Source organism: Diadema antillarum, unplaced genomic scaffold, assembly GCF_040938485.1.
Source record: "Diadema antillarum isolate AM-2024a unplaced genomic scaffold, OU_Dant_1.0 seq00000503_RagTag, whole genome shotgun sequence".
Classification (NCBI taxonomy): Eukaryota; Metazoa; Echinodermata; class Echinoidea; order Diadematoida; family Diadematidae; genus Diadema; species Diadema antillarum.
In genome coordinates this window covers 98612-124246 of record NW_027271460.1, presented here as the reverse complement: position 1 = coordinate 124246, position 25635 = coordinate 98612, and the positions used below count along the sequence as shown (strand labels likewise).

The following is a 25635-nucleotide window of genomic DNA, read 5'->3' as shown; positions in this document are numbered from 1 at the left end:
GGGTAAGCGCTGCTGCATCCCTGAGTGATGGACCGAACGTAAACTGCTGTAAAAATCCGTTCATCATAAGTATTCTACGAAGGTTTCGAGCTTTCATCCCCGAAAATCGTCTTTAGTCCAACAGTGCTACAAGTAGGTACATACTATTCGAAATCTCACCAGCTTATAACAGAGGAAAGGAGTAGTGTTTCTCGGGAGTGAAGTAAGTAAAGTAACTTCTATGCGATGAGTGAGTCTGTATTACCATCTCAATTCTCAGTCGTAAATTTACAAGTAAAACAACACTCGTATCATCAGACTTTGCTTTATAAGTCTTATTAACGTTAGAATGATGTAGAACTCTATCTTACCTTGATTATCGTAATGGGTTTGAATACCTTTAACGTTGAATAGGCCTGTTTATTTGAAGGCATGTAGACACGATGGACCCGTTCACTGATTCAGTAACAATAACATTTATGAAGGAATAAATTTACCCGGTAAATGAGGAATGATCAACATTTGCACTTGCGCTGTGTCTGTCACATCGCATGTATTGTGGACTTAAATTCTCGGTAACATTAACATTAGAGGTTTAGAACTTGGGTGGTATTCTGAAATCCTTCCTAGGAAGAAATTTCTGCCTAAGTCAGGAGTTTTTCCTAAGTGGTATTCTGAAAATCTTCCTAAGTTTCTTCCTAAGTCTGTTCCTAAGTTTTTTTCCTAAACTTAGGAAGAAACTTGGGAAGATTTTCAGAATACCACCCCTTGTCTATCACTGTCCATAGTCAATAGATAGGTATATCTAACCGGTTAGTTCTGTCGACTCCTCTGCCTCTGCAAGCAAGGCCCTGTCGAGCTGTCTGGTGTAAGAGTCTGAATAAGACCAGTTTAGAATAGGTCTACTGGTACACTATCTCAAACAAACAGATATTTCTAGAGGCAGTAGAGCATGCACTGAGGTAAGAGGCTGCATCATTAGACCTTGACTGAAAGATCGGTATCTCGTTGGGGATATGTTCCTCGGAGACTGCATCTGGCTTCACAGAATCCCCTTAATAGGTGTCTAATGTTAGAACCTATTAGTATTAATGGAGGAGAGCCGTAAATTAAAAAAAAAAAATTATTAAGTATACTCCTCCGGACAGGCAGATTTTTTTCTGTCTCAATTGCGTGATGTGACTGTCTATGGAGGAGAGGCATAAAAGTGAAAAAATTGATAAAAAACTCCTCCAGAAAGATGGATTTTTCTGTCTATGTTCCATAGACCCACAATTGTAACTTGGACCGGTTGAGGTAGGGGTGCTTGTTGACTGAAAGATCGGTCTGTATCTTGTTGGGGATATGTTCCGCGGAGACTGCAACCTAGCTTCACGGACACGGTATCCCCTTAATAGAGTACTGTATACGCTGTTATTTTCGCGTACAGATATTTTCGGGAGTGAGGAGGTCATAGACATTTTCACGAATTGCCACCGGCGCTAACTTAAATGCGCCATTGCCCCAGCGCGTGGAGACATTTTCGTGTCTTAAATTCGCGATCCAACCAAGATTTGCGAAATTCGCAAAAATTAAACCCTCGCAAAAATAACAGCTTACACAGTAAATGTCGCGGTTTGCGGCCGTGCATCTGTTTGTGGCAGTTACAACATATTCGGTAATACCGCTGAACACAGCGACATAGATTCTACTCTACATGCATGCATACCATACCACACATTCACTAACACACTGCCAATCTACAAAAAACAAGCCGATGACATGGGCAAATTCTCCAACAAAAGTGAAATTTTCTCACCTAAATGACGACATATTGCATCCAAAATTTCATTTTCGGTACCGGTACTTCTTAACATCACAGTTACGGAACAGGGGTCTAAGAAACTAGATTTTTTTTTGTTTTCCTGATGTTCGTGGATTTTGAAAACATGCCCTCATGTAGAAATAGAACATTTGCGAATTGATGTAGGTCGCCATTTTTTACCAGAAGTGGATGTTACGACTGAAAAAATAAGAACATGATAAAGGTGACACTAACACCATCAGAACTGCGATAGTGGTTGGTGCATGTGCACCAACTATATTCATGTGTTTTCGCAATGGGACTTGGTGCTCATGCAACGTTTGCGAGCCATGTGGAGGGGTTCAGCAGAAGATCACGGAGCACGCGCATATCGCATAGGAATTGTACATCATGCTACGAGCCGAGCTACTACTGGTGACCACAGATTGCCGAACGCTGTGCTAGGCCGCGGCCGTGGTCAATCTTGACCACTGCGTTTGTCATTGGTCATATTTTTGTGATAACAATGGCGAGTACAGCCTGTATCAATAATCTTGTCTATGTTAAAGTTGAAAATGATTTGTCGAGTAATTTACAGAGTGGAAAAACCCTTAAGTGGCTGCAAACCACGATATTTACTCTCGATACGGAAGAGAGCCGTAAATGTCAAAAAATGATAAAACCTCCTCTGGACAGACAGATTTTTCTGACTAGGATGCGTGATGTGACCGATGCCCAGTGATGGCAATATTGAATAGAACCGACTCTAACATTACCTGGGCCTACCATAAAGTCGCCATTGCCATATAGTTGCCACTTGTTCATGCGCCTGTCACTGTTTGTCCCTCTTGTGCTTTATTATTTCATGTGTATGACTCATGTTTACGTCGGGTGAAAAGTAAAAATGATGTCTTTCTGTCAAAGTGAAAATCTCTGTGTGCGCGCGAAAAACATAAGTCCAGAGTAAAACCACCAGTTTTCAAACACTTTTCTTTTAAAGCTTTTCTGCAATATTTGTTCAACTAAAATAATACAAAATCATTTGTCCCCCCCCCCCATTTTTTTTTTACCCCGGAAGTGGCACCCCTCCCAAAAAAAAAAACAAAAAACAACAACAACAACAACAAAAAAAAAAAAAACAACAACAACAAAAAATAGAATGTGGTTTTAAAAAGCTTTTGCCGATTGAAAGTTGTACCAAAGCGATTCTTTTTCGGTCAGCTGATGAATCCTTGAAGTGGAAGCACCGGTAAGGCCTTCTTTTTTTTTTATTGCTTGTTAGCTGATGAAACCCAGAAGTGGCAGAAGAATTATAAACTGAGCCACCCCCACCTTTTAAAATGTGGTGCTGGCTGTGCATTGACCAGATGTTGTACCTCAATAGTGACACATCTGTGGGGCTGGCATGAGACGTCAATTGCAATAATGACATAACCTTGAGCTTGAATATGATCATGGGTATTACAGGTATTGTTTATCATTGGGAGCAGTGATTCTCTTTTTTTTTAATTTAAGTCATATAATGTGAATTTTTATTTTCAAGATAATCGCCTGAAGGATTGATGCACATCATGACTAAAAAACAAAAACAAAAAAGATTATTTGTTGATTTTGTAAAATGTATAATTCTTTTTGTTAGATCATTGCAATTGCATTGTCATATCACTTTACCTCCATTCATTACTGAAATTACATCTGCTTTAATACTGAGCCATTGTCATGCAAATTGGACTTGAAATTTACTTTAAATTCATGTTATGCAGTGCAAAATGTTTGCTGTGATCCAGATGTGATGGAACTTACTATGATTTGCTTTCCACAAATGTCTTTCCCTCAGGATGCAATAGGTGTGGGTAAATTAAAAAAAAAATAAAAAAAAATAAGGGTGAGGAAAATATGCATGGTTGATTTTTCAGGGGAATCATGAGTTGTGCACCTTTTGCTACGTGCATCTTGTAAATGCGATGGGCCGGAAATATTAAGCATGACAAACAGAACTATCATATCTTATGTCAACATTGTAACCTCTTGCTAACGATTATCAAACTTATTTTATCAGTGCAAATTTACATTGTAACAAACATGACTATCTAACTTCAGACATGTTCCTACATGCCTTTATGGAATATAGCCCAGGAAAAAATCCAGTGCATTGATTCAGTGATATATTCAAGCAAGCAGTCAGTCCGCAGCACCCGATAATTCGCTCGTATTCATTCAACTCGTATGCAAGCCCGCTCGAGGCTTGCATACCTAATGAGCTGCTGAAGGGGATTTTGTCCTTGGGCTTTCGGCAACAAAAATACACCTTATATTCACAAATTTGGTATCAAATTCAAGGAAAATATGTAAGCTATCATCACATGTTACTCAAATTATTGTAAATGAAAAACATCATAGCGTAATTTCAGCTTGAAAAATGATGAAAAAAGTAATTCGTGTAGTACACGTTCAAGACGTCAAAAGAATACCAAATTCACCTTGATTCTCAATGAAAATGCATTATTTGGTAGTCCATCTCTTAATCTTTGTATCTATGTAAATATCTTGACAATTTGTTGCTTAATCCGGTCAGGAACCAGTAAAATATACATCGATGTCAGTGCTGGTCAGCTTGAAACCGTGCAATCTCAAGAGTAAGCTCTCTCATTGGACAGCGCTTGCATTCAGCGCTTGCATTACGTCATTATGCTGCTACGGTTTCATGCCACGTGCGTGCATCGCGCATGCTTGCATACAGGCACGCGTGTAGTTCAAGCCAAGTTCAAGCGTTGAATGCAAGCACTGTCCAATGAGAGAGCTCTTTTGCGCCACTGTACACTTTGTGTGGTGCATACACTTCCGGCTTAAGAGTGAATTTTACAGACATTTCAAAAATGGAAAAACTAGTATTTTAAATCATGCTTACGTCTCCTTGCGTCTCCTTGACTCAAATATATGATGAGCATCTAAGTTTCCTCTCAACGAAAAAGCCAAAATCAGAAACAACAGTTTCTTAATCAGGTCAGGAACCAAAAACGAACTTTAGTCGACAAAATCTTCCGTGAAAAGCAGGTAAAATTTACACAAATTCAACTGATTATATCATCATGATAAGAACCGATATACGCAAATTTGGTTTCAAAATAAAGATCAAAGTCTGGAGAACAATTTACTGTGACTTGTAGCCATGATGAATGTATGTACAAGTCGCTATGTACACTGTGAAAACCATAGCCCTGTCAAACTCTCGCAAAATCTCGCACATACCAGACACCTTTCGAACGCAAAGATTGTCAACGAGAGTGCTGAATAAATCTTGCCGGATCGGCTCATTAGCATACGTGCTGCGGTCTGACTGCAAGAGGCCATCGAGAGTAGGAGCAACATGTGGACAAACGGCGTGAAAGTTTTAAATTGAACCATGTGCAACCATAAAAGACAGCCTTCACTGGATCCTTTGGATATTTTTCTGCCAGTTCTATTCTGTGCCTCAGTATTTGAATAATATTTCTCTTTTGTTGTATGCCTGACAATTAAACCATGTTCTCAAAAGTGTGCACAATATTTGCTGAGAATATTGAGTTAATCACATCAGTTCCCAGACAGTGAAAGCTGATTTCTGAAATGAAGTGGGGGGGGGGAATATCATGCATGGTCATAACCTGTACATTTGTGAAATACAAGGTCATGTGACCAGGTTGCCTTGTTTTCGTGAGAAATGGCTTGTAAGAAAATCTGTCATCATTAAAATGTTAAAATTCTCTGTGTGTTTGTTTGTTTATTTTTTGAGGGGATGACTGCTGTGTTACTTCGGTGTAACTGCTTTCATCTGAAATACCTTTTTCTTTGTTAAAATTTCATTTACATCGTAATCCTTTAGACACTGGAGTTCTGAAACTTGTGATGCCTAAATGCTGCAAGGTTTGTCTTTTGAGCATGTATATCACACAGTTAGATATGAGGGAAGAATTAAGTCTCATCTCTTCATGTCTTCATGTCATGGTATCATACAGTGCTTTCTTTAGATGCCAGATAAAACTTTCCTTGCAATTTTTGTGAAAGTCTTATGGTTCCAGTAATTTCATGTTAAACATAGAACACAATGGATTAGTTCAAAGTTTGGCAGTCTAAAAGTCATGAACTCAAACATCCCCCAAATCCCGAGCTGTACAATTGGCACAGGACCGACCCAGACCCAACAAGCATAAAAACCCCACAACATACAAAGTGGTTGACCTCCATGAGTTGAAAGTTACAAGCTTGGTAAGCTGTGCCATGGGGGTATCATACACCATGCTATACCTCCTTGGCTGGACCATCGAGCTGCCACACAGTGTTGTTATCGCTATTATTTATTCGACCAGGTAAAGAATATAGGATACAATGTACATATCATGGACATTACAAACAGTGTATGTGATATTGTGTAAAGCTCCAGTATGAATGTCTGTTCACCCTGTGGTGACTTGCTCAAAAGATTGCATTTCATAGCCACCCAACGAATGACCATTTGTTTTTGTTTTACTTTGTTTTGTTTTTTGCCTTCGTATGCAATGTGTGTGTCTACTTGTCTGGACATGCATCAGTTGCATTGAATCAGCTGATAGGAAGACGAAGAGATCTTTGTACTCTGTAGAGCTGTTAGTGTATAGGGCCTACAACGTAGGCCTATACCACAGGGTTCTGTGTACTCAAAAGGAGGGGGGGGGGGGAGGCATTTATGAAGGCATTTAGAGGACAAGTATTACAGCCTGTCTGCCATGTTCTGTCTTTGTGAGTTAACAATAGGGCCTACATGATAAATTACATGGTGTGAACTACAAACTGTACATGACTGACACTGGAAACCAGGAATGGAGTTTGCCACTTGTCCCATCAAATTAAACAATGTTGCTTTTACTGGTAGGCTCTATCATGACTTTAAAGACAATGTTGTATAGAGACTGCATGTACCAACAGTTGTCCCCCCACCCACCTCCCCCCCCTTTTTTTCCTCTCTCTCTCTTTTAAGCAAGTTGTGCCTATTATTACTGAACACTGGCTTCATATTGAGCCCACTTTCGTGCCCATTGTTTAGCAGCTGAAAGGGCTTTTGTGTCTGCCCCTCTAAGAATGTAAAGACCTGGGTATCCCTTTTCAATGCCAGTTGCTCTCATCCCCTTTCTCAATGGGACGTTTCCTTCTTGGGTTTCCGGTTTGGGGAATGGTAGAAAAGCCACGCCAGGGAGTCACTATTGATTTTCAGCCTTATTACTTGTACACGTGTACTACCCTTATCTCTTCCTTTTTGCACATGACAAGTGTGTTCTTGAGCTCTGACGTACTTCATATATCTGGTCTTCTCTGCAAGTCTGTTCTGCATATTTTCACCTGCCAACATACAATAATATCATCCACACTCACCGCTTCTTATAAGGGTGGGGTCTGAGAGGAAATGATAGCGGGATCCTAGTATGACATTCACATACAGACATGTAGTTATCCACACAGGAAATGGGTTTGCCGTATGTCTACAGTGCTACATACAGTCTCAGATTTGTGCAGATTCCAAGTATGCACACATAGCTCTAACATTCAAAGGACCCAATCAGACTGAACATTACACCAGATCTTTCTTTTCTATTCCCCTCCCTTTTTCTAGAAAGGTTTATTTGTCTACTAAGGAAGGAACAATGGCATTCCAATTATTGAAAGTTCAGGAAGCTGCTATATGCTTAACGTGCCAAAAGTGTACATTCGAGCATCTGTTCCTTGGTGTAAAGCTCTGCCTTGTATTTTGTATTAATGTATATTGCAACAGTCAGTCAACTTGGTAGAAGAACATGTTATTCAAACATGGCTATGTCTAAGTCAATTTTATGGGGAGGTATTGTACACCTGTATGTTTCTTCCAAAAGATAAACCCTGCCAAAGAAGAGTTCTAAATTACTGTAAAGAAGATATCATTGCAACAACAATGACTATATTTATATTGTAGAGCTGTATCCAAAGGGATGTTTGAAACAGCTCACTTAAAATTGACTTTTAATGGTTTGTATTTTTTTTTTGAGAGAGAGAGAGAGAGAGAGAGAGAGAGAGAGCAAAAACTGTATGCAGAGGTTGTATGCATGATGTCAAAGTATCTTTTAGTGGTAAAATCACATTTGCTTTTTAGATGATTTGGTCAGAAGTAGCATGAAGTGCAGTTAACTTTTGACTGTGAATTATGTACACCACATTTCATGCCGTAAAACTTTGAATATGGCTTAAATGCAGAATAATAAAAAAAAGTTGTCATGGTGCAAATAATCAATTGCTCTTCAGCACCTGTCCACCGACTAGAGCTTGATATTGGAGAAATGGGTCACCACTGCATATGGTGTCCTTGTCGCAGAATATGAGCAGTACCTTTTTGTTACTGTATGTGCATAAACGTTGCAAGAAAAACGTACGTACAGTGTACCAAGGCTTGTACAGTAGTTGACTGCTAAAACCTTAATAGACTTTTGGAGATAGAGTACAATCAAACAGACTAACAGAAATTTCTGGAAAATCAGACAATTGAATGAGAAAGTTATATTAAAGGACTGTTGGAGTTTGACACTACAATGTACACTTGTAAATATGGTGATACACTGTAGTAGTCACAGATTGTACAATGCAAATTAGATTGATATATAATTATAATGGTGTCATTGTTCCACTGTGTCCCTCTTTAGGTCTGTACATTAACCCATTGAGAACAGGCTGATTTTGCTGCAACACACATTTCCCATTGACACTTGTCGGAGTATACTTGGGACTCTTCCTCAACAGGTTAATTAAAGTACTAGATTCTTCTTACATGTCTTTTCTTATCAGCTGTAATCTTCTCAACTTCTCAAAGCCATCACAAAGCCATCACAAAGCCATCACTGCATGGTGATTGAAACTGTAGAACAGTTTGGTGCAAAGGATGTCATTTCTTTGTTTTGAGATCATCATAAAATATCTTGAGGGTTAATGTAAATTCAAATGGGAGTCTTGTGAGTTCAATGCATAATCAACTCCTCTGATTTGTATTGTGCATCTTTGACTAACATCACTAATACGTGATCACAGTGTAATATTTCATAATTTAGTGATATTTGTCCAATTTTATGATTATTTCACTGTTTGTTTATTTGTTTTTCAATCTAATTCTGTTCATTAAAGTGAGCTGAAACACTGGGTAGACTTCATTTTTATATTATTGTAATGATAAATCAATGTATGTTTATACAATATTACCAGCAAATTAACAATACTGAGTCCAAATTATTGCCATGATTAATGTTAATACCACTAACTGAACTCCTCATTGCAAAGAGTGAACCCCATTGAGACATTTCTATTCTTGAAATGTTAAGTCATGCAATAGATTGAAAAACAAAAAAACAAAAAAAACAAACGAACAAACAAACAAGCTACCACACATGCACACACAAATCAGACTGACCAAACATTCTGCCAGCTCTGACCCCAACTACAGGTGCTTGTAGGCCAGCCAATTTGGTTGTGTTCATTCAATATCTCAGTTAGACTTTCTCTGTAATGAGATAGCATGCATTCCTCTTCACATCTTCTGTGCTTAAGACATTTCACATTTTTTACATAATATAGAAGGCTCTTTTGCAGAGTTTACGATACTCGGAGTACCAAGAATGTGTTTATAACACAGTATTTACTTGTAAGGTAATGCAAATTGATCCCTTCATCCAAATTATATTATCTTGCCACTATTAAATGAATGAGGGTTGCGTATACAAACTGTACCATACTTTGTAAGTTATGCCATAGACATTTGACTGAAATGCACTTTCCAAACTTCTCTCACATTTGTGTTGGTTTGTTGCTTTACTGTGCATTGTGCAGAGCAATCTTTCCGTCATAAACCCTATAGCCATAAAATCTTCTGTGGCTACCCTTCTCAAAATTACTGAAACACCCATGACTGCATCTACTAATTGTACAGTATACATGTACATGTATGTCTGTGTACAACTGTTTGTTTGTGTTCGTGTCTGAGATGCTGTTTGTGTATTTTACCCAGCTCATATCATCCTAGTCTGCAATTTGATTTCCATTTAGTGCTTGGCCAATATGTCTAAACCCATGCTGAAATTGACTGAGATTTTCTGCTTTTTTCAGGGAGTAGAGATTGACATTGCAAAGAAGGTGTATTTCCGTTGAAGTCATGAAACAGTATGGAGAGAAGGTATAGTCAGTATACTCCACTGCAAGTCAATGGAAAAGGGGATACTGATCAAAAGTAAATCTAGAGATAGACAGGGTGTTATCATGCCAAGGTCTGGGTTTAGTTCCAACATGTGGCTCAAAGCATGTGTGGCTTTAGTTGATGGGATGAGTCATGTAACATCGTCATCAAATGTCAAGGTAGATCCAGATTTGCCCTTGGCTAGTAATGTTGTGTAGACTTAAATATGCTGCCTGTACCATAAAATTGTAAAATCTAGAAAATATCTGAGACATACACTGTAAGTGTGTGTAAGTGTGTGACTGTGTAATATACTGTACATCTCTTTGTATAGATGGGCCAGATACACTCTAAAGCATTGTTGCCTATTTTCTGCACCATACTTTTCCAGTTGTCATGCTGTATCTGTGATCATGAGCTATGTCTGTGCAGCATAGTGACATAAACGTAGAAGACATGTACAACCTGTAAATTTCCATTTTCACATGCGATATGATTTGCATGTATGTAGACAATTAAAATGGCATATCATATTTCAGTGATATGTATTTCTTTAATCAGTCAGTGATGAAAAATTGGCAAACATATTATACATATGTGCGGCCTTGATAATGCTTTGATGAGGGCATCTATTTTTAATCTTCTGGAAATGATATCAATACTAGTAAGTATTGTGCATTGAATGAAATAAGTTCTACGACCATCAGTACCGGTAATTCATTTCCTCTATGTGGTATGACTCAGATCACGTCGGCGAGATTCCACCATTTCCAACAAAGGGAATATTATTAATATTATTCATGAGTATGATTGAATAACTTTGAATTCAAGAATATATGAGTACACTGCCACAAATTAAACAAAAAACACAAAAAACAAAAAACAAACTAACCGTGCAAAGTTGTGAAGAAAGATTCTTATCTCTCAATGATGTCATTTTCGGCAGTTTCCGAAGTACATGCAATGTAGGGCCTATATGTACATCTTTATGCAGCGCTGATATTTTTCCTTTTCACATGAGCAACTGACTTGCTACCCACCATGACATGATGAGGAATAAGGAGGTTTCATCAAGTTGTTAATAATCTTGTTTGTATTTTTTCCTTTTTGTTCTATTTTTCCTGCAGGATATTACAGAGAGAGAAAGAGAGAAGCTGCCTGCATACCAATGAGACAGAGACAGAATACGATGAGACCCTTCTTGCTCTACATATAGCATGTTACGAGAGAGATATCCTCTGCGTGTAGGAAAAGCTGGGCTCCTCCATTACAGCGCCCTAGGGAGTGAGCGCATCTTTTATTGCTTCCCAGTGGGGACGGTGCGACCTTGCATGCAACTGTGGGCTGCTGTAGTAAGGAGAGCTGTTCTGCAGAACTGATTACTCACGGTATCGCTGCCCAGTCACGGGAGCTCCCAATACTGCCGTGGCATTTTGAGTGAGTCTGGTGCAACTGGGTTGAGAGGCACGTTGAGCGTACTCTGGCACCCTCCCTTGAGTGCTTCAATTGAGTCTCACGTGGCTGATGTGACATTTGCAAGAAATCAACTAGTAAATGGGACAGTGCAGAAATGGATTTCAAAGCAAGCCATTGGCTTTCCTGTATATAGATGGGAGTCGTCAGATGCCAGGTTTTCATCAGCTTTAAGCGCTCTTTTTGACTTGGAGGAATGCAACCCATGGAAAGTTATTTCTCTTTTAATTTGTGCATTGCCATTCTGAATTGTGGAGAGTGAGTAGATATTTATCTACTCTGTCCAGCAGTTTGGTGGCTTTGAGTGCCAAATTATAACAAAAGGAAGAAAACAACAACAAGCAAAATGACAACCCTCTCTGATATTTCACGAGAAAACCTGACCACCTACAAGCTTGTAGTGGTCGGAGATGGAGGTGTAGGGAAGAGCGCCATCACAATCCAGTTCTTTCAGAAACTGTTTGTAGCTGATTATGATCCAACCATAGAGGACTCATATATCCAGCACACAGAAATTGATGGAGACTGGTGTATTTTAGATGGTAAGTACATTGTACACAGTATGCTTGTATGTACCTTTTCTGCCTGTAAGTACTTCAAAAAGGGACATAATATTTCAAGTTGTCAGTGAAAAAACTGGAAGTCACTAGCTTGGTAGTATCAAGCTGAAAATTTCAAGTTTAAGTGTGGTGATCGAGAAGATGGTATCCATTCTTAAATTGGATTTCGTGTTCACGTCCTGAATATTATTGTGTATGACCCCTGTTACATGTACGAGAAAGCCGACTTGAGGTGTGCCTGAGGTCAGCCCTGCCCGAGGTCAGCCCTGGGGCTAATCCCAATTATGTGTAACAGTCACATCAAACTTCGGCTGGTCTCAGGTCGACTTCACTTTTGCTGACCACCTCTGGAGGTGGTCTGAGGCTGGCCAGGTCTATGTGTGAATGATACCTGGCCTGAGGCTGGCTTCCACAGCTGTGATTGACTGGTCACATGACCTCACTACTCGTAAGTAAACCATGTCATGTCTGTGACAGTTGCTTCGATGACGCATCTCACATTGTACATGTGAACTTCAAAGATTACAGATAAGTGAAATTTATCACTCAACCCATTGTGTTTGGCTGGGGTTATAAAAAAAAAAACAACAACTGTAGAAACAATATACTGTAAGATAACAACTTTTCCTCCCTGAGAAAAGTTTCATACTATATAGTATTTTATCACTTTTGTGTGTGTGTTATTTGAATTGTTCCTAAATTGAAATGGGTGTGTACATTAGTCATCCTTTCTACCATATTAACCATACCAGTTGTATGCACTTTAACCAGTAGAGGACGGTTTGATTTTGCTACAACATGCATTTCCCATAGATGCTTGCCCGAGTTTACTCGGGACTTGTCCTCAATAACTCTATGTGTGCAATGGTGTGCCACGTTATCCTGAGACTGCAGTATATCTTGGCACTTTTGGAAATAATTTTGTTTTTCAAAGTCCTGCGCAAGTAACTTTTTTTTTTTTTCTTTTTAAATAGAAACATTATGCCGGACATGCAGTAGACCAACATTGTAGAGAAAATGCTAGGATTTGCTATGATATGAATTTTATGACGAAGCTTTGATTATTTTTCTTACAAATGGCCAGTAGCTACTGTAGTACATCTTTGTCTAGATCTGGGAGGAAGTGACTTTAGCAGACACAACCGTGGCAGAAAATTAAAATTGATTTATCAATTGGAAAATTCCTTATAATTGATTTCGAAGTAAAACTCCTATGAAACACCAATTCAGTAACCATGCAAGGCAAGCTGCCTGTCAAACAAATGGAATGGTGAAATAAGCATCCATCACCACGTACTGTGGCACATGGTGATTTGCTGTATCAGTTGATGTGGGTGGAGTTGTGTGTTCAAGCAAATATGCAAACTTGGCGAGCCGTCGACTGAGTATGACGTGCAAGCGTGATACATAAAGAATTAAATTAGTATGCTAATGAAAACGGTCAAGCAATAGGGCCTACTGTCATTCTTTGTACTATCTAAAATTGAAATGGCTTCAAGAGGATAGGATATATTGAGACAGTCTCTTCATGTAAAGACTTAAAATGCACTGAATATCTGTCTAAAATTGCATTGGGGATGAGAAAGATATTTGGCAGCTATCTAGGCAGTGGTCAACCAGAAATGACAGACAATAATGCATTACTGTTAAAAATTGCAACAGTTGGGTTAAAAATCAAATGCTATGTTTGTATGATATTCATCTCACTTGGTGTGAAAAAATTGTTAAGTGCAACCCTTGCAAATTATGTTGTCAGGTTTTTGAGAATCTAGGACACTGACCTCTAGATTCCCCCAATGTGGTCAATGCAGCGGGCAAGAGATAACCACCTGTATCCATCAGGCAGGTTTAGGCCCCTTGAGACATTTTACTCTTTCTGCTTATTAGAAACTGTTTGGAGCTCGTTTCAAAACAGGGGGAAATAATGAGAGATGAGACAAACATGTTTTTCAGGCTGACAGGAAACCCCCCTTTAGAAGATGATAAAAATAGGCTGGAATTGTGGCTAGAGTGAGACAGCAAATAGGAAGAGAAAAATATTCAGGGTGAGAGAGGGAGGGAAAATTGTGTATGTGTGTGTGTGTGTATGTCTGTCTGTCTGTTTCATTGCTTGTCTGTCTGTCTGTCTGTTTCATTGCTTGTCTGTCTGTTGTGAGGATGAAGGAGAGAGTATTTGGCTTGCCAAAGTGCAAGTCTGTTAATCTGAAATCCAGGATCTACTGCAATCTTGGGACTATGTATATCAAGGAGAGACTGTTCTGTTCCATTTTCGGTGTTTGCCAATCAGACCGTTAATCGACTGGACAGTCTTTAATAACAATTGATGAAATGGTGAATGTTGTATCACTTTACACAATTTAAAGATACATGTACATTTTTACAGCACGTAGGTGATGATGCACCCATTTTAGAACTGATCGTGCTGTATGCAGCTTCACCATTTGCTGGTTGGACCAGTCTTAAGCATACATTCCACCAAAATTGTATTATTGCAATCCAAGTATGCATCTCCTGTGGGTATTTGCACCCAGCTGTGGGTAAGAGGGCACTTGTGGCTTGCTAGAGTTGCATTACACACCATTGTACAGCTCTGTTAGCTTGAGAATGGTTAGCATACAGAGAACAAATTACGATGCCGACTTAACACCTACTGATTTTGTAAGTATTCACCGCATGACATGCATGCAGGAGAATTTGCACACAGTTGTATCCAGAAAGTCTAGTAAACCAAGGAATAAGACATGACACTGGCTCTTGCCTCTTGGAAATCAGTGTGGATTCTTTGATTGGAGGGGTGAAAAGTTGACTTGGTTGAAATTGGGGAGAATTAAAATATAATTTCTGTAGATCATTTTACAGACTATAGCCTGTATGAGATGCTACACTGTATGTACACTGCACAGAAGTGTACAATGCACAAGGTGTATAACAACGCTTTGCCTCTGATATGTATGCATTAAAATTCCCTGAAGTTGAGAAATCTGTTTGGAATCATACATAGATAGATCTGTAGGTGTGAAAGAAGCATCAACTTCCCATACTGAAAAGAAGGGAAATTTTAGGCATAGTCCAAAGATATGACTGCAAGGTAGAGACATGCCTCACTAGCATCTCAGCTATGGCATCAATTGGTCATCACTATATGTACATAGATACCACCATAATTTGTCTTCTTATAATGCAGTGCCCTCTTGGGATACCATAGTTTTTCTTTCTCTAAAGGGAGTGCATCTCATCTCAAGCCCTCTTGAGATAATGTACACTGTCTAGTCTCATTTCACTGGACTTCTTTTGACACAGGAAGTGGGTGTGTATATATGGCAAATGCAAAAAAAAAAAGAAGACATCTTTTGGTTTTTCCCGTTTTCATATTAAAGCAAAATGAGGAGCATTATACAAGTGTACATCATACATTAATGCTTTTTAAAAGAGAAGCCTTTGGACACTACAGGTTTGTTCAATAGCCTTTTGTATTGTAAATTGATCTACTGAGCAGTAATGCAGTATCATTGCATACTTGTACATGTCACATACATTTTGTGCTTTTGTAACACATAGTCCTCTTGTAGCAATGTACAAACATGTACAGTACTAACTGAATTTATGTTTCAGTAATTCAAAATGCTCACAGTATGAAACAATTTTCCATGCCATGTTTGTATACATAATTTGGATAAATAAAGAAATGAAATGACATGAAATGAAATGAAATAAAATTGTAAAGTATCTACAGATTTTTAGCTCATCTGAGCCGAGCTACACAATGTATTGCGATCGCTCTTCGTCCGGCGTCCGTCGTGCGTCGTGCGTCGTGCGTCGTGCGTCGTCCGTCGTGCGTAAACTTTTACATTTTCATCTTCTTCTTGAGAACCCCTTGACCGATTTTCACCAAACTTGGCAGGTAGCAGCATCCCTAGGGGTATAGGATCTCAATTTGTTCAAGTGGGTACCATACCCCACCTGGGGGGCCCCCAGAGGGGCCCAAACCCCTCAAAAGTAAGGAATCTTAAAAAATCTTCTTCTCTAGAACCAGAAGTGATAGAGCAAAGTTAATACTATGAATTAGTACATTGATGACTGTAGTTTCAAATTTGTTCATGGCGGAATCAGAGATGCCTCCCTTGGGACCCAGGGGAAGGGGGAGGGGGAGGGGTCCTAATGGGGCCCAAATTGTACATTTTCATCTTTTTCTTGAAAATGCCATTATGAATTTTCACCAAAGTTGGCAGGTAGCATCCCTAGGGGGAAAGAATCTTATTCCCATCAAATGGGCACCATGCCCCACCTGGGGGGCCCCAGGGGGCCTAAATTTGGACCAAAATTTTAAATGTTCATCATTTTCTTTTCAGTCAATATTCGTTTCTCCACGTTGCTGCGTGTTGGTTACACACACCGAACCGTACACAAAACAATGTGCATATTCCATAATATTTTTCTCTAGTTCTAATCAAACATGATAGGGCTTTAAGTCTTTTTTTCCGAGCTGCTTAATCCAACATTCTATAAAGTACAGTGTACTTGGCAGGTATTTTTACCAGTGTGATGGAAGTAAATGGACACCATGCCCCCACTCTCAAAGCTACCCCCACCATAAGTTTCCAATGTTCTCAGGTAAGAGTCTGCAAGAATGCATGGAAGGTGAACTTGGGATACTCAGGTGAGCGCGTGACCCCCGGGTCTCTTCTTTTATTCCCTCCAGGAAACGATGACACAATGCTGGTTTATCATCATGAAAGGCAGCTGAGTGTGTATTGAAAAATGTGCTTGAATGTACACGAAGTAAACAAAGACTGAACTCATTGAGCCAATTGCAACTTCCATTGAAAATCAGCTGACATTATTGCACCATACTTCCAGAATTTGTGTAATATTTGGACAAGTGTGGAGAGAGAGGGGATCAACATTTATTCTGCTGCTGTGAGCTGGCATAACTGCAAATAAACACTTGGAAGAAATAATGGCGCTCAAGGGTCAAGGGTAGTGATTGAAATGGAGGAGATGTTGTGTATGTTCCAGGATGCCACAGCAATCACAGGTTCAATTAAGTTGACATAGTGTGAATAAACATACCAGCATTCATAGTAACAAGTTTGTAAATTCATTTTACTTTTTCTTTTGTGACACTACTATAAAAATGAATAGTCACATCTTGTGTTAACTCTTCTGCTCCAAAATATACACTTTAACTACTTTAAAAACAAGAAGAAGAAGAAGAAGTATATGTTGGAAAATGAAGGCAATGGGAGTGTTCTAGTAGTCTGTGTTCCGACAGAATTGAATCTGTAATGTACATACTATATACTCTGGCCAAGGTGTACAGTAGTGTTATCAAAGTAGTAAGTGAAAAAGTGTACAAGTGCAAACAATAACAGCAAGCTGTTTGGATAAGGAGAGGGAACTAGCAGTCAAGTACTGGAAATGGCCTACAGCTGTCTGGGGCTCATTTTGGTGCTCTCTCTGCTTACATGTACCTTTCTTAGCACTGCCCTTCTCACTCACTACACTCTTGTCTGTCTTCTTTCAATTTTCATCTTTCTGGACCGTTCTTTGTTGTTCTCAAACCTCAGTTCAACTTTTGTGACTTCATTTTCTTGTTATGATGAGGAAGATGCCTGTAAGTCTTAACTCTGCTGAGCACTATGAAGTTACTCTTTCCTTCCAGTACTTTTAAACACCTACGTGGACTTTGTAGACATAGGAACTTTTTATGAGCAATTATCTGTAAATGAGTTTTTCGTTTTGTCAGGTAATATAGAATTAAGGAGATCTTTCCCTTGAAGCTTAAAATGTACAGTAGTTGATTGATCTAAACTGCCGTGACTCTCTACTGTTCATGAGCAGCTAGTTGCAACTACACTGTAGATTTATAAATACCAAAGCACTCTATTAAAATACTCTACCTTGAGGTAATGAAGTACTTGACTTGAGTGAATTCCTTCATTTGACCTTCTGGTTAAATGGTGCTGTTTGATATCATAGTGTTTACCTCATGAGTCTTTTTTTATACTGAAAGTCTATGTTTCATCTATAAAAGCATTAAACAGAAGATACAATGTTTGTCCTGTTTGATAACAATACAAAGCCAGAAATAATTTTACAGTATATTTTATTTCAATATCACCTCTTGTCATTTTCTGGACAGCGAGATTTGCATACAAGTAGGTGTATGAATTTGTCACACTGAATAAATTGGTAGTAAATGAGGGCTGTAGAAAGTAAATGCAGTAGTTCTTATCCCCCCCCCCCCCAAAAAAAAAAAAGAAAAAAAGAAAAGAAAAAAAGAAAAAAAAGATAAATAAATAAATAATAATAATAAAAAAATTAAAAAATAAGAAAATGAAAATAAAATAAGTAAATAGACAAATGAAATAAAATAAGATAAAGTCTTGAATCTTTCTCTCCCTGTTTCTTTTCTCTTCTCTAGTCACTGTTTTCATTAACTGCACCGTGACCTCATAACGTTTGCATGTCCTTACCAGAGATTGATTTTTATATTTTACCTGAAAAAGAGTGTCTGGGGTTGTACTTATAGAGCTGCCTGCTGAAAATGCCAGGATTTCCCGGCAGTGGAATGCTGGTAATGGAGGTACGATGTACCATGTAACAGTGAATTGCTGTGGCCAAAATAGTACGGCCAACCCTGTGTACACAAACTATTCCATGAAATACTAATCTGTGGTCACTGCAAACTTCCTTTTAACTGTTTCATCATCAAACAGTCATACACAAGTCAGAAAATTGGTTTCATATCAACAAGAGCAGCTAGAGTACTGTATACGCTATAATTTTCGCGTACATAAATTTTCGCGAATTGCCGCTGTCACACATTTTCGCGAGTGGTTAAATTCGCGATTGGGGGACCAGAGAAAATATGAAGTGGCAAAGAAAGTGTGAATTTTCAACTTACTAGCAAATAAGAATGATACTAGTGATACACTGCATGAAAAAAACTTACCAAACTCTGCGAATTAGTAAGTTAGAATTCAACATTTTTGAAGTGGTTAAGTCCATCGCGCAAGATTTCTGACGAGTGGTCCCCTTGCGATAATGGATTGGCTCTCTACAGTATTCGTAAGTAGACGTGGACGTGCGTAAACAAGCTTAGCCAGTATGGTCTGTTCGGTAAGCCGTGACGTGGTATACTAGTACTGAAATGTTCGTATCATCAAGGCAAGGGATTCATTTTGAAAGGTAATATTTTCGCGTGTTGTTAATTTCGCGAATAGCTCCCGACTCGCGAAATACGCGAAAATAAAACCCCCGCGAAATATATAGCGTATACAGTAATCAGCTGGAACAAGAGCAGATCAATACTTGCATACAGAATGCACACCATCCAAAGGCCAACCCATTTAGTGGTCCAGTGACATTTCCTGTGTGAGCAAACAGAATGAAATGAATGTTTATGGGAGTGATGGCAAAGATGTGTTATTTACGGAAAGCAAAATTGACCCAAATTTTACAGAGTAACACTGGAGGAAAGAAATAAATTGAATATACCAGTAATTACTTTTCCTGTGATCAGTACAATAAAATCATTCAAAAGCAGTGAGATTGACAAAAAATTGTCCAGTTTGAAAGGTTGTAGGATACAATGTTAAAATACATGTGTATCAGCCAAAAGCAACAAGGATTGTATATTGTAGAACAGGTGTGCATTGTCTTTGTGAAGTTCATCTTAGTGGTTCTCAAACAAATGGTATGCTTTCACTTGCATAATTGACCAGTTAATCTCCAATGTGTAAGGTTAGGTAACACTCTGTTACTTTTCATATCCTACTTCGTTAGCAAGATCAGTTTCATAGTTTCAGTTACAATGTACAAATTTGTAAGTGACGTCGTTCAGTATGAAAATTTTACTGATTTGCTGTATCAAATTACACACAAAATATGGCCAAAGCTTGTACAGTACAGTATCACTGCAATCTGTATTAAATTTACAATGTACGACATGTTGAAATTTGATCTTCCTGTTGGTACCACTATTTGGTAATGGAGGAAAATTACAATGTACATGTATCTGGGAGCTGTTGTGCAATCAATCTACAATTGTATCTTAACATTATGTCAAGTGCATACTATTTGTTTTCAGTGTTTTTTTTAAATGCAATTCTTGTTGTTTCCAATTCTTTAAATCTTGTTAGTGAGTTGACATGCCATGTTGTGATGTTTCAATGGTTAAATGTGTGTGTGTGTGTGTGTGTGTGTGTGTGTGTGTGTGTGTGTGTGTGTGTGTGCGTGTGTGTGTGTTTGTGTGTGTGTGTGTGTGTGTTTGTGTGCTGAATTTTCATTCCACTCCTTGTGCCGTGCATTTCTCTCCCCAAAACAATTCTCTGTCTCTCTTTTCTTGTCCACTACACTGTGTTACAAAGAGAGCAAAGTAAATAGTTTCCAGCACTCGGCAACACCATGCAATGGTGGAAGTTTGCATGAATGAAGTCACAGAACCCTTGAGCGTTCTTCCATGAGCCAGTAAATAATGATTACCCCTTCTGTCTCTGCCACCCCCTTATTTGGATTACCACTTTACTGCAAAGTGCTGTCATATATAGTCCTGGTAAATACCACTTTCTCTAGTATGATCACTGAGTAACAAATCAGGTGATTAGCCCCAAGGTGTGAGGGAGAATCTGCATGAAAGCCATCGACAATGCAAACCTGTGTTTTGTCACTTCAAGATGGTCAGTTACTGTATTTTTTCTGTTTGTTCAATGACTGCCAGGCAAAGCAAACAAGAAATCATGTTCTAGGGGCTGGTTTGTGGTAGGGACCATGTACCATCCACAGATAAAATTTGTTGAAAATTACATGTAGAGTTAAAGTGAAGAAGTACAATTGTATACCATAATCCATAAGGCAGGATTTTGATTGAATGTAGACCTATTTTCTAAGATTAGCTGAGCTGGGATGGCCTAGAAATAGACGGTACAAGGTCACACTGCCCTGACAAACTTGGTCATATCTGTGCAATATGAACCCACACTCACAGTACAGCACCAGTCAGGGAGGCCAAGTTTGTGACTCCCATCATTGAAAGTGAATTGTTGAGTGGACTGTGCCAGCGATAATGATTTGATTGATTTGTGATCTGTAAGTCACACATGTGCTATTGCAAGCCTACCCTGTGAAAACAAGACTATGGTGATATTGAATGAATGAATGAATGAATAAATAAATGAATATAAAACTGAACTTGTATGATGTGCCTTCCTGAAAGCTCTCTGGAAGTGCTCACAATATGACCTAAAATTCTCTATCATTGAAAGTGAATGGGGCAGATGTTTGGTCATGTGACATTGTCTTGCATAATCAACTTTTTCCCCTGAAATCCAAACCTGAGTTAGCCTCTTGTTACTTGCTGTGTGTTTGAGAGTAAGTTATGGATCCACTAAATTGAACAGTATTCAGGTTCAGTGGCATCCAATGGTTGCATACAACTACTTAAGTTAGAACATTGACATTACTTCATGCCCTGCAACCTGCATTGGCGAATTGCTGGCTGTTCCACCTGGGTTTGTCCCACGTTGAAATTTATGGCTGGATCAGCAATTTGTCATTTACATGAGACAGCAGATTATTCCTGAAAGCTACAACTTGCCATCTGACTCTTACTGATTAGAAGAGCTAGGGCCTACATGTAGCTGATGAGGGATTCCTTGTTCTTCTTTTAGACCATGTAAAATTTTGTAGAGAGCTTAGCAAATATATCACAGAAAATCCTGTGAATCCGACAATCATTGGAGAGACTTCATAAAATCAAGTATTGTAGCTAGTTCCTAAGGCAAGTGTTTACAAGAGTACATTTATACCAAATTTATGTTGAAATGTATTGTATTAATTATAGGACATTCTTCCAACTTTTATCATTGGATGACTCTTATTAGCAACTTCAGTATCATGAATTTTCTAAAATCACCAGTTTGTGAAGTTGATAAAAGAGCAGTTATGTGCAAATGAAATAAAAAGATAGACTTTGAAAGGTGGTTGTAATATGTTGTTTTTGTCCAGTTTCAAGATTTGCATATATGAAAGTGAAATTACGGAATAATTCTGAACTGTGGCAGAATTTTTTTTTAAAATTAATTTTGGCAAATATTTCAAAAGATTATAGAGCTCTATGCTATCATATATAATTCATACATTTTATGAGAAGGTAAACACAAACATATCACCTAAATGAGTGCCATGCATACCCATCGTGCTCTAGCCCTAGAGGCACACATGTAATGCTTCCCTTGTCTCAGTTGTCTATTTTTAGCTTGGACAAGTGGATGTTGTGAAGTGAGTTGCAGGATTTGTTTGTGGAGGAAGTTGTGTGGGGTGAGAGAGGGCGGATGTTTACGCTGTTTCAGCACACAAAGTCAGGATTGTTTGCAGTTGTCAGAGGCTGTAGGTGAAAACATGCCATACATGTTGTACTGTATCATGAATGTTGTTTAGGTCTGTGTGTAGTTACAGTTTGTACATGAACAGTGAAGAAAATATAGGTTCCTACCCCTTGAATTGGATGACAAGCTACCATAGCAACATAAAAATACTCTGTTGATCTCTCACTGCATTAGTATGAATACAGTACTGGAAATTTGTATGGACTACAGTGCCATGGAGCTGCCAATACAACACAGTGTGTTGTCCACTCTGTATAGATACATTGATGTTGCTGTAGTACACAGACCAGTGACACCTTGAGTAGCCTGCATTGTCATCGATTCTAGACTGCTTGTTAATGTGACAGTAAAAGGGGGTTAAAAAAACAGTACAAAATCTAGCCTGGCATCGCAAACCAAAGTTGCAATACATGGGTAGTATCTTTTGAAGCATGCTGCTTTCTTGGCCATTGTTGGTGTTTTACAAACACTCTTGAGTGTATCATGTAACTATGATAATGTGGGGATGAAAATGTTGAGTGTGGAGGAGAGGTAGAATCATTCCTTCCTCCCAAGACAGTCTTCATGTGTATTACATAGTGATTGGTGCTGACACTACAATATTGACATGTAGTTTTTGTGTGCTCTACCAACCATCTCACAGAGTTGAAAAAGATCTGTACTTATGGCATGCTGCTTCTAAGTCAATTTGATGGTGATCCCTAATTGTGAATACGTATATTGCAGCCTTCACTTGTACATTGTTTTTGCATGTACATGAGATACTGTACAGTAGAAAGGGAATCTGACAAAGGTATGAAATGCATGGTGTTCTGTTGTGAGGCAGCAGCAGCAATGTGTTGGTCAGAGGAGAAGAGAGTTCCAGTTGGTAAAGTCTGCACTGCACTGTGCATTCTGAACAGCAACATGAAGGAGACTATTGTGTGGAAAGAAAATTTTAAACTCACCAAACATTTTAGACCTTGTATCCAATGTATGTAACAACACATTGACTATCAGAGTCATGCCACTGGCTTTACACAGTTTTTTCTCTAGAAACAGTCATGGGATGTGTTGCAAAGAATGATCCTGTTTACACCAAAATATTAATTCAGTCCATTTCAAGTTCAGTACATGTAAATCTACATTAACTGTAATATTGTATTAGAAATCATTGAATTGTTGATAGCAATCATAGATGAGGGATAATGTATCCCCATAATTCACATTTTACAATGTTCAAGACAATCACATGTTCAGTATGTGTCTCAGTGAGTTTTAACAACTCGCCTGGCATGCCTCGTTTCTAAAACAAGTCATACTGGGGACTTTCAAAAAGTTGCATTTTGCACTCTCATCTGAAACAAGGCACCTAGACCACTGTACCAGTATTTTATACTCCCATTATAGACCTGCTAGATTTCAGTCTGCCATACGACTCTACATACCAGAATGATGAGGTCTGCTGCATTCACTGTCTATAGGATGTGACTGTGTGATGTTAGCCAGCCAGTTCTGTACTATTCAGAGACAGAGACAAAGACCCCATCAGAAAGGCAGAGGAAATGGTTGAATCTATGCACCACTGCCTAGCAATGAGTGCAGCTTTCAAGTGAATTAGACTAGATTTGCATCTGGTGAATGGCTACTGGGTGGGAGAGGGTGTGGATTACAGAGTTTTTATCTATTTCATTTTTTTTGTTGTTGCTGTGTAGCTAATTGTGTAAAGTGTTATTCACTGTGACCTTGAGGAAATGATACAGTCTGTTAAACATTGGAATTGGTTTAATAGTGTGGCTTGTTGGGGAGAAAATGGCTGTGTGCAGTATCATATTACTACCTGAAGCATCATCAGCTAGGAAAGCTCTAACTAGAGGGTCAGAAATCCAATGGCATGAGTGAAATCATACTCCTTCCTATTATTCAAAGCTGAAAAGGAGATGAGAAAAAATAAAGCTCTGTTTGCTAGACTGTAGCATTAAAGCAAAGACTGAATCATGTTATAAATTATAAACAGTTACAGTGTATGGTTCAAGGGGTAAAGGAAAAGTGGGAATACTGTGCTGTAGACCAATTTGCGGTCCACAAATTATGATAGTGGTTCCAGCAGAAGGGCACGTTGAATCCTGAAAAGAATGTTCACCAAAGAAATGTTTCATCAAATCATTGAGAATAACTTTAAGAGTGTATAAAGTGATGCATCTTTTTTTTTCTTTATTGTTGTCTTGCCATCTTATACTATTACAATACTCATTTACATGTTTAACTTTAAAGGGATGGTATATAGGCCTTTAACTTTTTGTGAGATACCAAAGAAACACTTTATGAAGTACAGCTGTAGTACAGAGCGTGCCATTCTAAGAGGAATTCAAAGTTTATTTGATGAAAATTGATTTTTTTTTTAATGGCTGAGACATTGAAAAAAAGTAAAACACAGTAATCGTAATAAAAGGTGGTTCCTTCAAACAGACTTTTGAACCTTTTGAAATCATTGTACAGTTTGTACATGGGGTCTCCCAACAGTTTCTATTCTCCTCTTGATAGTCCTTCATGTCAGCCTGGTGAAGTTAGACTCTGCCACATCAATTGGCTGATCTCCAACTTCAGTTATTACTATTATTTTATTCGGCATTTCAGATATGTGCACATGTACGTGGGTATACACAAAACACATTTAATTCAGCACAACAAAAATAAGATGAACTATAACACAGCTAGACAAGCACAAATGAGAGCTTTATAAGAGATTTTTCCCATGTTGGTATGAAATGAAGATATTATGTGATTGTATCCTGGCCAGGGCTAAGGGGACATCAGCAAATATTGATTCTTTGCTGCACCTTAGTTTAACCCAGACATAGTGGACCACTAATCCTGTAGAGAGGATATTGGTCTTGTTCACATGTTAAAGCCCCAGTATAGTACTTTTAGTAACAAAAACACACCCCCATGTATTTTTAGAGAAACTACCTGTTTTTCTAATTAATGTTTGTGCTGTATTTATTTTATAGAAAAAAAATACTGTGTGTGATTTGATTCTCAACCATGAAAGAAAGAGGGGGATTGACAATGATATAAACATGGATCAACTGGCCTCGTGCAATCTTCAATGTGCAAGATATCACAGCTGTTATGGTGAGAAAGAGAATAATGTGATTTTACAGCACTGACCTGCCATCCATAATGGAAAAGAAGGTGTCATGTAATGTTTTCCAGCATAGTTTTGATAACAAAGTTTGAATATTGATGTTGGCAGAATATTGGTATCAAACAGAT

General features: G+C 38.5%; 1 protein-coding gene across 3 annotated transcripts in view; it reads left to right on the top strand.

Annotated features, from left to right (window-relative positions):
- The window catches only part of LOC139733913 (ras-related protein M-Ras-like), a 44618-nt gene continuing 18983 nt past the window's right edge, over nt 1–25635 (top strand). The window contains exons 1-3 of one of the 3 annotated variants that reach the window (XM_071644723.1): nt 1–132; nt 8443–8539; nt 11087–11974. In XM_071644723.1, coding sequence (XP_071500824.1) covers nt 11779–11974 — 196 coding nt within the window. In that variant the 5' untranslated portion in view covers nt 1–132; nt 8443–8539; nt 11087–11778. Of the gene's footprint in view, nt 137–8442; nt 8540–11086; nt 11975–25635 lie in introns of all 3 variants that reach the window. The other 2 variants (XM_071644721.1, XM_071644722.1) reach the window with 2 other exon arrangements.